Source organism: Alternaria dauci, chromosome 4 (genome assembly GCF_042100115.1).
Source record: "Alternaria dauci strain A2016 chromosome 4, whole genome shotgun sequence".
In the NCBI taxonomy this organism is placed as follows: Eukaryota; Fungi; Ascomycota; class Dothideomycetes; order Pleosporales; family Pleosporaceae; genus Alternaria; species Alternaria dauci.
In genome coordinates this window covers 908046-919332 of record NC_091275.1, presented here as the reverse complement: position 1 = coordinate 919332, position 11287 = coordinate 908046, and the positions used below count along the sequence as shown (strand labels likewise).

The 11287-nt window shown below is 53.4% G+C and overlaps 3 protein-coding genes across 3 annotated transcripts; 2 read left to right on the top strand and 1 right to left on the bottom strand.

Moving 5' to 3' along the window:
• Positions 1–752: 752 nt before the first annotated feature.
• ACET3X_004897 (uncharacterized protein) lies at positions 753–3925 on the top strand (the record flags this gene model as incomplete). Its single annotated transcript, XM_069451043.1, has 4 exons — positions 753–833; positions 896–1450; positions 1497–2231; positions 2294–3925. 4 exons carry the CDS (start codon positions 753–755, stop codon positions 3923–3925), a joined length of 3003 nt encoding a protein of 1000 aa, XP_069306941.1.
• Positions 3926–5887: 1962 nt separating this feature from the next.
• ACET3X_004896 (uncharacterized protein) lies at positions 5888–6916 on the top strand (the record flags this gene model as incomplete). The annotated part of the gene is made up of 2 exons (XM_069451042.1): positions 5888–5949; positions 6538–6916. The coding sequence occupies 2 exons, from the start codon at positions 5888–5890 to the stop codon at positions 6914–6916; spliced, it is 441 nt and encodes a 146-aa protein (XP_069306940.1).
• Positions 6917–7586: 670 nt separating this feature from the next.
• On the bottom strand, positions 7587–11280 carry ACET3X_004895 (uncharacterized protein). The gene is made up of 3 exons (XM_069451041.1): positions 10830–11280; positions 9301–10775; positions 7587–9252 (listed from the first exon to the last, which is right to left on the bottom strand). The coding sequence occupies exons 1-3, from the start codon at positions 11088–11090 to the stop codon at positions 7941–7943; spliced, it is 3048 nt and encodes a 1015-aa protein (XP_069306939.1). The 5' UTR covers positions 11091–11280; the 3' UTR covers positions 7587–7940.
• Between the last annotated feature and the right edge of the window lie 7 nt (positions 11281–11287).

The window sequence follows — 11287 nt, the reverse complement described above, 5'->3', positions numbered from 1 at the left end:
CGTGGGGTGCAGCTTGCGCTGCAAAAATACTTTAGTGGACGTTCTTCTCAAATTCAAATTCAGATTCATACACGTGCTACTTCGTACTTTGGCCTCTCGCAGGTTGACCGATGACCATGACGTCACAACAAGCCTCATTCTGTTAAGCTATGCTGTCCCCTTTTAAGACGCAGCCCCCGCGGTCTTCACGAGCTGATCGCCGAACGGTTTTTATTCATGCATCTGATGATTGGCGATGCAGCCACATGGAATTACTGCTACTCTGGAGTACCTCAGAGACCCTGCCAAGACCCTCAGACAGTCCACGAGACGGTGCACCAAGATTTTCGGTCCCAAGGTCTGGACGCGTGCGACCTGACCCCACGATGGACTATTTATAGGCGCGGAATGATGGTCCAGATCGTATTCCGCTTCACACGACGATGCCGATTTGTTCAGAGCTTCGACGCGAAAGGTTCTTTGAACGAGCGTTTGACCCACACTAAATGACGTCGCTGGGCGGCGATGTGCGGATAGAGCATTCTAGTACTGTGACATCGTCCCAACAAAGAAGTCCGGGGCATCGTTACGCGTACCTCGTTAATCGGCGTAAATCTATGCGTCTCTCACAATCACTTTTGTTTTCGTGGTTATTTCCATTTAACCCTGTCATCCAACCACACAACGCCGTTTTTACTATTCGCTGCAATTTCCGGGACGATTTCGAACATCGACTACTGAGCACATTCGCTTGAAAGAGGAGGAGTTCCAGTATGGATGTGTGGAGGCGACAAAATGGCGAAAGTAGTACTGACAAGTTTCTCGATCTGATTGCAGATCCGTTCCAGGGTGAAGTAAGTAACAAACACATGTTGTGTCGGACCCTTGCGAACATCATACTCACCCATATTTCCAGATTCAAGAAAACTCGATTTACGCCGCCATTGTATATTCCTTCGTTATTTCCGGTCTACTGGTCGTTACATTCTGCTTCCTCCGACCACGCAATTCGAGAGTCTACGCGCCCCGAGCGAAATATGCCGATGAGAAACGCCGGCCGAAACCCCTGGACAAGAAGCCATTCAGCTGGTTGGATGCGGTCAAAAATGTGAAGGGACAGGAATTGGTGGACACTATCGGCCTGGACGCGGTGGTCTTCCTACGGTTTCTTCGGATGATTAGGGACATCTTCATGGTGTTGACAGTGTTGGGTCTACTCATTCTGATACCGGTCAATGTTGTAGGAGGCTCGCCGCTTTACAAGCAGTGGAAAGACATACCGACGCTGATGAAGTTTACGCCGCAATACATATTTGGAGAGAAATTCTGGGCATACGTCGTGGTGGCGTATCTGATCCAGGGTGTTGTGTGCTTCTTCATCTGGTTGAACTACAGAGCTGTTCTCAAACTTAGGCGTGCGTACTTCAACACTGAGGAATACAAGTCTAGCCTACACTCGCGGACGTTGCTGGTAAGTCTTGTCACTGTAGTCAAGAAACTTAGCTAACATTGAAAAGCTTACACACGTTCCCGAGCCATCAAGGACGGATGCTGGGCTTGTAGAGCTTGTCGAACAAGCTAAGTCCATCGATAGCATCCCCCGGACAGTGATCGGTCGCAATGTTAAGGATTTGCCAAAGCTTATCGAGGCGCATGACGACGCTGTCCGCCAACTCGAAAAGCACTTGGCGGAGTACCTGAGCAACCCAAACAAGCTGCCCGCCAAGCGACCTACGTGCAAAGCCACGAAAGACGATCAAGCGGCGCATGGCAAAGGAACACTCGATGCGATCGATTACCTAACGGACCGAATCGCTAGGTTGGAGACAACGATCAAGGAAGTACGAGAGGGCGTCGACATGCGAAACCCCATGCCTTACGGATTTGCGTCCTACGCGCACATCGAGGATGCTCACGCCGTGGCGTATGCGGCGAGGAAGAAGGGCCCCGCTGGTTGTGACGTCTACCTTGCCCCCAAGCCCCACGACCTCCTCTGGCAGAACCTTGCGATGACACGAAGGACTCGCAGAATACGTGCTTTCTGGGATGGATTATGGGTAGTGTTGTTCACCATTGCCTTTGTTGTTCCTAACATCTTGACCTCTGTCTTCCTGTCAGACTTCTCCCACTTGGGGCTTGTGTGGCCAGCCTTTATGACGAATCTTCAAGCCCACCCAACAGGTTGGGCGATTGCGCAGGGCATCTTGGCCCCCTTGGTTCAAACTCTAATGTACATGGGAGTTCCTATAGTGGTCAGTATATTTCTCGCAACCAATCTCTGAGATATAAGCTGACATAATTCCCCTCATTTCAGTTTCGCCGACTATTCACGCACTCTGGGGACGTCTCAAAAACTTCCAGGGAACGCCATGTCACTGCACGTCTATATTCCTTCTTCGTTTTCAACAACCTCCTCGTCTTCTCTGTATTCGGTTCGGCGTGGCGGTTCGTTGCCGCTGTCATCGCAGCGCAGGATCAAGGCGTATGGGAAGCGATTCAGGATGGCCATCTGTTCACCAAGGTCATGACTGGGTTGTGTAATGTATCGACCTTCTGGCTTACCTGGCAGATGCAGCGAAACCTCGGTGCTGCTATCGATCTCTCGCAAGCCTGGATTCTGTTGTGGTCCTGGTTCCGACGCACATTCTTCTCGCCAACTCCACGAGAGCTGATCGAGCTCAGCGCGCCACAGCCATTCCCGTATGCCGATTACTACAACAACTACCTCTTCGTGTCGACCGTGGGTCTTTGCATGGGAACACTACAACCGATCATCTTCCCAGTGACGGCCTTCTACGTCGCTTTGGACAGCGTCTTCAAGAAATACCTTCTTCAGTATGTCTTCATCACGAAGACGGAATCGGGCGGTAGATTCTGGAAGCTCCTGGTGAATCGCATGCTCTTCGCGGTCGCCTTTGCAGATGCGGTCATTGCGCTGGTCGTTGGCGCCAACGGCGTTGGATCGATCGATTTTGATAATATACAAATAGGAACTGGCAACATGTTGTACGCGATGGTTCCGCTACCCTTCCTGCTGTTCGGCTTCAAGTGGTACTGCAGGCGAGCTTTCGACGACAAACTGCTGTACTACTCCACGCTACCCCATTCCGATGCGGAGGGCTCCCATTCCGTGGATGACCCAAAATCGAAGAAAAGCACCAAGGTCTCGTCTCGCTATGGTCACCCTGCGCTATACAAGAAACTATTGACGCCAATGGTACACGCAAAGTCTCAACACCTGCTGAAAGAGGTATACGGGCACCGATCGAATGCTGATCGAGACATCTTCGATGCACCTCACCGCCGTTCGACCGATCGCGCCATGCCATCGGCACCAGGCTACGACCGCTTCGGTGATTATTTCATGACCGAAATGGATACTCATCAGCCGGGGAAGCATATGAATGGTGGAACAGAAATCCCTCGTATGGAAGTCGTCACCGAGTCCGAGCTCGACTTTGAGAACTTCAAGAGGCGTGCAGAGTTCCGAGAGCAATTTGGTGGCGATGGGGAGCTGTACGGCCGACCTGGTGATTTGTCAAGACCTGGCACACCCTCTACTTTTACTACGCTCACCGAAATGGATCCGTATGCACGTCGGGGTTCACCTTCTGGATCAATGGCGTCAACTAGGGCATCGAGTCGAACACGACTAGGCAATAAGGAAGAACTAGAACAGGGGACATTATACGCTAAGGGTTACCAGAAGGCGCCGCGCCCCGAGGAAGGGTTTAACGACGTTGGCATTGACGTTAGCATCGACATTGGCATCGACATTGACACCCCAGCCACGCCGTTCGATGCTAACGGATTACTGCACGGAACGAGCAGCCGCCAGCCGCTTGTCAGTGCGGACGAAAGGGATGGTGGCGAAGTATACTTCGGCCCTACCATTCAACATCAGGATGAGGACACGAGTTATGAGCGATTTAGACGTGCCAGATGATACCATGCACAGTATGTACATAGACAAAGGGAACACCAATCATAATGCCTGCATAATAGTCCAAACCTTACAGGCCCCACATTGTAGCGTGATGTCGAGTTCTGCTGAATGAAGTAAGTTCTACGAGCAGCTTTCCCGTGGGCAACAACCACACACAGCATGAATCCCATCCGTTCGCTGTATGCTAAGCGCTGATTCTGGATCCGATGGTTTGTCACCAGATTACCACTCACTCGTCACGGTCCCATCCACGTGGACGGTGAGTCCGACATAGGACCTAGAGAATTGACCTCCCTGCTCCCGCAACCGGAAATATTGCCAGCACCTGTAGCAGTTAAGCTTTCTGTTTCATGGATAGATTACAATCATTAAAGGAAATGCTCTTGAGCCAAAGGCCTCGTCAGCTCGGCAGCCAGATGTGGGTGCAATCAGGCCGTCGTGTTACACGTAAGACCGATCGCCAAGAGCGGAGTGTTATTCCAGGACATGAGGTAATGAGCTCAGGAACATTGGCGAACAAGTCACAGTACGCTCCGCCTTTGCAAACACCTCTGGGCACCCAAGTATACAAGACACTACACTGCACTGCCTATGTATACAAGACCGAACAAGACGGCGCCTAAGAGAACATCGCCTCGCAGGTATAAGACCGAATGCCAAAGGTTCGAGGTGGAGAGAAACACGCGGATGCACTTGGCAGCGAGTGTGGAAGAAACAAGTCGAACCGCCAGATTAGAACGACAAGACGGGTGGCCAGGTCATGCTGTACCCCAATGAGGCAAGTATAGTGCCAAGGTTTGCTTCGTGATGCTAGGTATGGTGTTGAGGGCTGGGTGTCAACTGTGTCAGGTGGCTCTGTGGTTGGAACTGACTGCAGGGAAGGACCTTGGGGTGCGGAGCTTGCAAGTCGGGCCGCAGTGTCGTTACACGTGCCAACGGTGAAGCAGGGTGAACTGCGGCGATCTCTGCTTGTTGATGCACGCTACATGTCGGCGATGCTGGTAGTCGGGAAAGTCTGACGGGTGGTTGTATTGCGATCGGAGGCAGCGTGGTGGCGCATGATGTTGGAGCTTGTGGCTTGGTACAGATTTGCGCCACAGGTGCTTGCTTACCGCGGTTGCCTGCCGTATCCCCCGTATCCCACGTACCCCGTTGCGCCCTGCGTTCGCAAAGCCTCGATCAATCCTTTTCACCACCACACGCACCACCGTCTCAGCTTGGCGTCCCCGTGTGCTGTACTGCACTTGCCAAGCCCCTCGAATATTGCTTTCAATGGCATTAGCATGTCCATCTCGAGCTACGGCCGTACCGCAGAAACGCATTGGAGACTCGCACACTTTGATCCTCGCTTGAAGACTAGGTAGCCGCTCGCCCTTCACTCTCGCGCCGATCCCCCAGTTTCACAAGTGGACCGATGGATGCTACGAAGCGGAAGAGCATGTGGGCGAACGCTCTATCGGTTTGAGGACACGCCAGCAGCGGCAGAGTCCTGTCCGAGGCTCAGGCCTATAGCAGCGACGATAAATCCGCTTTCGGTTCGAACCTATAGGCTAGGGGTAAATGCAACAGGACGCGCATCCATGTCGCGCGTCGCAAAGTAGCCTCGTTCGCACGGTCCGGATCTGCCAAGACGGTTTTCACAGGATCGGAGTCCTATGTGGAGTTTCAGGACCAGGGTGTCACTCCGCTGTGGCGAAGCTAGAGCACAACGTCGCCTGGTTATGTCGTAAAAATCGAACGATTCCCCAGACTTGGCGCTGCGAGGTCATGGAAAGTCTCGGGAGGGATGCCCGTCCTACCAACCGTCTGCTAACGATTTAGCTTGTCTTGCGAGTCCTGTGAATACGTACAGCACAATCAGCACACGATAACGATCGAAAGTCTCTTGGGAACGCGCTTGCTGACGGCGCCAATGTTGACAGAGCACGTCACATCCGTCCGTTGTCAGCTTTACGGAACACCATGACTCTCAACGTCGCTTCCGACACGAAGGATTTCTCCACGTCTCAGCATACCAAGCAAATGTCACAAGTTCTTGATCGTGAAGTCAACTTGGCACCTACCTGTATAGGAAGATCCCCGCCCCTTCCACTTGTATTTTGTATACAACAGCCAAGCACTGCTGTTCCTGAGGCACCTTCATGTATGACTTGGTCTCTTGGCCTGTGCCCATTTCACGGAGGGGCATGGCTGCTCGGCAAGCAAGGGACCGGGGCGGTATCGGGAAGGAATACATTGAGATGCACCGCTTGTGCCAATGTTGGCTATAAACTGGAGCTTGGTGATCCCTCTCAAGCATTCTGGCCTCGTGCAAGCCGGCTCTTTCCATCTTCCATTATCTTCGATTCTAAACGGTCCGTTCTTACCCGTTCATCTTCTCTTGGTATTTACCGTCCTCTAGCTCAGCCTCAGGGTCTGCGGGCTTATTTTTCTCTTGTCCACCTATTCCCTATCCTGTAACGGGCCGGGTTGATTCTGTCATACATTTATACTCCACATTTGGACGTGTCGCACGTTGATCGTTAGCAGCAACACCAAGGCTTCGCACGCGTAGTCGCTCTTGTTAGTCTTGTGTACTGAGGCATATACTATCTTGTCTTCCGTGTCGCCAGACCCGGTTCCGCGGTCCCCATCGCCGGTGGCATTGACTTCACCGACGTTACCAACGTGCTCGGGAGATCCGCCATCCAGACATACACTGGTTCTCTCACCACCCCTCCTTGCGCCGAGGGTGTCACTTTCATCATTGTCAAGGAGCCTCTCCCCGTCAACGTCTCGGACTTCAACGCCATCAAGAAGATCATCAAGTTCAACTCCCGTTTCATCCAGAACACTCTTGGCGGAGAGAACATCCTCGCCATCGGTGGTGCTTCTGGCAACAGCTCGGCTGCTGCCGCCGCCGCCCCCGCGGCAAGGTCCAACCCTGAAGTCGCTGCTGACTTGTCGGTTGGCCTCGGCGCTGCTGTTCAGAGGCGTACCCGCAAGTACTAGATTCACGTTCCTTTCCTTCTGTTCGAGAGCATTGATCGCATCATGAAGCGCTAGATGCAGTCACGGATGCTCCGAGTTCTAGAGGCGTTTTGGCTCGTTTTTTCCCTTTTCCTTCTTTTGGGGAGTTTTCATCGCATCGTAGAGTGGTAGATGCGGATTACGGATGAGCCGAGTAATAGAGGCGTTTTGGCTCGGGGGGGTTTTTTTTTATGCTTAGTCATCATCTAGAAAATTGTCTAGAGAGATATCTTGAATACCAATCTAGGTTTAATCCTTCAAACTTTCCGCTGCCTCATGCTGATTTGCTTTATAATGCGAAGATGCATCGTGATCTCATACGTATCGCTGTTTAGTAAAACACTGTTATTAGACTTGACAAGTGTCCGATTATGCCAATTTACTAATACACATTGCCAGTGTATCCTTGCATGTCAATGGTTCTGACGCTATGGATTATGGATCAGTTAACATGTGACCAAGCAATGCAACGCCTAAGTATAGTGGCCTTGTAGCTTACCCTGCGAGCATTTACTCATCAGCTTAAGGTTTTCCAAACAGTAAACGTTGTTCTTGAATGACGGTCACGATGGCGATCTGTAATTTTCCTCAGCACATACAAAAGTAAGCAGCGGTCACAAACGTAACACATGAGCAGTATATTATCATAAGTGCCAACCGAATAGGATCAACATATGCTCATGGAAGAAATAGTTGAAATTGAAGTCTGACTTTAGAATACCCTGTTTTGCAAACTCCAGCAATGCAGTGAACAAACACACAAAAAATTCCCTCATCTCATCCGCCTCGCGCAGACCCAGATCACTTTGCAAACCTGGCGCAAACTGACGCTCGCTGCGACTGCCCATCTATCTTACAAGAGACCAGGTAACCAATTGCACTCGGAAGTGGAACTAGATGCTCGTGTCGCAACAGCCTGTCGACAATCCGATCCATCACCAGAAATAGGTGCAACATGGTTTTCAGGTACGAGCATGTCGATAGATGATCTTCCCAGACTAGGTAACTAGTCGTATCCAGGGTCGCCACTAGGTGCTGGCGTCGCAGCATCCCACGCGCCTGGTGTAGGCGCCGCGAGACCGTATCGCCCACCCGACGTGTCGCCAGGTGTAGGCGCAGCGTAATTGCCAGGCGTAGGAGCATCCATGGGAGGTCCTCCCGGCGTAGGGGCAGAGTACGCGCCATAGCCACCAGGGGTAGGTGCTGCGTAAGCACCAGGTGTCGGGGCGTTATAGGCGCCAGGCGTAGGCGCAGAGAGACCACCAGATTTCGAAGTGGTATTTCCTCCCGATCCACCCCAACCGGGTGTGCGACCACCAGAGTTGAAACCACCATGGGCGGTACGGTTCCCGTCATTGCCGCCATAAGCTGTCGCTCCACCGTAAGATGTAGCGCCTCCGTAGGCAGTTGCGCCGCCGTAAGCCGTTCGAGAGCCATCACCGCCACCATAAGCAGTCCGTGATCCATCACCTCCACCATAGGCTGTGCGTCCGCCGTCACCTCCCCAACCAGGTGTGCGGCCTCCAGCTGCAGCGCCGCCTCCCCATCCAGGTGTGCGACCGCCACCGCCGCCTCCCCAGCCAGGCGTACGGCCGCCGCTACCAGCGTTGCCCCAGCCGGGTGTTCGTCCACCAGAGCCAGCACCGCCGTAGCTTGTCTGGCCGCCCGAGTAACCTCCACGCGAGCGGTTGGGGAACTTGCCTCCGATCTCCACGCTTTGGCCAGTAATGGGATCCTTGATGGTGAGAAGCTCCTTCTTTACTGAGATCTGCTTGTTCTTGGTGTGTAATTCAATGCGGGCTTCGTCGTTCATGGTATCCTTGACAATGCCCAAAAGACCCTTGTAGGCACCCTTCCGGATGACGACCGTCTTGCCAATGAGCTTATCACGGCCGAAAGATGCGCGGGGTGGAGGCATAGCGCTCGCATTGCCGTTTGCTCCAGCATTCAGAGCAGGGTTGATGCCACTGAGATCTGGGCCTTGCGCTTGAGCGCGACCACTCTTTGCTGCCATCGTAACGACGTTGTTGCTTCGAACCACGAATATACCCTGGTTCTCGACTAGTTCGCGGTTTCGGACGAAGAGTGTGCCTCGGTGGATGTATAGAACCTTGCCTTGACGGCCCTCGCCTCCGTATTCCTTAACATCATCCTCGTGTCGGATCTCGGAACCGTCGCGGTCGGTTGCTACAGCATGCTTGTTTCTCCCGACGATTTGCGAAACCTGTGTATGGAGGAGTGTGCGAACATCACCCTGTTGATCGACGATTCGTAGGACTTCCCGGTCGACACGGACAACGCAACCGATGGTGGAGGCACTATAGACTGTTAGTAGGTCATCTTGAGTTGGTACGGAGGAAACTTACTCAATCTGTACGAAGTCGTAGAGATCAAAGTTGGAGTCAGCGCCGACGTTTGCCGAATCAGCAGCGCGCTTGAGGTCTTTGCTAAAGACAGTAATTTCCTGCTGGGTAGAGTCACAAAGCAAGGTAATCTTATCGTCCTTGATCCTTGTGACTAGACCGACTTCGTCGACGTACTTGCTGCCACCAATGACCTTTACGTGGTCACCGTCTCGGAACAGCTTCCGTAGAGTCTTGACAGGAGCATCAATCCGCCTGCCTCTGAGATCGCCTTCGCTGACGCGGAGTGTGAGAATGTCACCAATTACGGTAACAGTGGTACCGCGGATACCCTTCTGTTCACCGGTGTAGATCTCAACGTTGTCTCCTGCAGCAAAGGCGGAGCCAGAGTCTGCAGCCTTTTGCGCAGCCTGGACGGCCAAAAGATCCATGGTCTCTGTACCATCGGCATTCTGAATTGCGAAGAACTGCAACTCCTCCATCCTGGGGTTGACCTTTTCAGTGCTGACCCAGTTGACCTTGACTTCCTTGATCAGGAAGCCGTTCTGGTAGTCCTCGCCCTTGTATGTGTATGCCCTTTGGTTGCCAGATCCAGTCATGCTGAGATGCTTCATGTGTCGCTTCTTCGCTTCGGCTTCGTTGAAGAGTTTCGCAGGTGGACGCTCAGTCTGTCGGCCAAAGAAACCGCGCTTGCGCTTGTTGTCGACAGCGGCGTTGGCATCGTCGTTGAGGCCGTAGTCTAGACGTGGTACGAGTTGTACGACACAGTCAAGCCCGTTGGTGGAGACCTCGACGACCTTTGCGAGATCGCCCTTGTATGTGGGGGGTCGCAGCATGCGCACAAACTTGCCGACTTCCAATGGCGCGCGCTTCTTCTTGCGGAGCAGATCTGGACGCTCTTTCGGGGGAATGGAGAACTGGCCAGAGCCCATGAAGACGTTTTGGATGCCCTCAATCAGCTCAACAACAGCTTGCTTCGAGTCGGCTTCGACGTAGAGGAAACCAGACTGAGGTCCTGTAGGGCCTCGCTCAAAAGCAGAGTAAACCTGCACTGGCTGGCCCGCGCGCATCTTCTCGTCAAGGCGCTTTTGGATGGCCATGACAATCTCGCGCTCCTTTCCAGGACGGCACTTGCAACCCCAGATGGACGGGTCGTCGACTGTGGGCAGGGCCAAGGGGACGGCACCAGCACCACCGCGACGAGCGCTCTGCATTTCACGCCGCCTGTATTTCTCGTCGAACTCCTTGGCAAGTTCCTCGACATCCTTTTGTGCGTTGACTTCGCGGCGCATGTCAAGTTCGCGATGGTGTCGGTCGTCGAGATCGGCGCCCGTGGGCTCGAGGAGATCGTCGGGGTGGACTTCATCAACACCCTCGTCGTCGCCTTCTTCCTCTTCTTCTTCGTCCTCGTCGACTTCGGCTTCGACATCAATGAACATGTTTCGCTTCGCCTTCTTTCTCCGCTTGGCGGGTCGGGCCTAGGATGGTCAGTAACTAGGCAGAGAATGGAATGCTCCTGTTGGGAGACGTACGACAACATCCTCGTCGTCTTCATCTTCTTCGTCATCGTCGTCATCGTCGTCGTCGTCGTCATCGTCGACGTCTATGCCGCCACCCTCTTCGTCTTCGTCGTCATTGCCCATCCTGTTTGGCGCATCGACTTCGTCCTCTTCGTCTTCGTCGGCCGGCCTGCGTGAGGCCTTGTTGGTTGGCGCGACGTCATCTTCGTCGATTTCAGGTGCCGGGTTGAAGTCCTCTTCCTCCTCCTCGGGATCGCTGCCGTAAGACGCCATAATTCCGAGTTGGTGTCGCGGTAAATGGGTGTCTCCCTGTGAAAGCTGTCGCGACGCTCGAGGGTGCGACCGCGGCGATCAGACCAGGGTGAGGCTGAGGGTGATGCTGACCGTTGAACAATTTCCCAAGGTCAGCGCGCGGCTGGGGAGGAATGAGAAGGAGAAGTGAGAGCAGACGGCAAGCGTCGATGGAGACG

Excerpts from the sequence above, each read along its gene's own strand:
- ACET3X_004895 (XM_069451041.1), bottom strand. The coding sequence starts at position 11,090 with ATGGCGTCTTACGGCAGCGATCCCGAGGAGGAGGAAGAGGACTTCAAC. Across the intron at positions 10,776-10,829 it reads AAGACGACGAGGATGTTGTC|GCCCGACCCGCCAAGCGGAG; the intron begins GTACGTCTCCCA and ends TGACCATCCTAG. Across the intron at positions 9,253-9,300 it reads TACGACTTCGTACAGATTGA|TGCCTCCACCATCGGTTGCG; the intron begins GTAAGTTTCCTC and ends AACAGTCTATAG.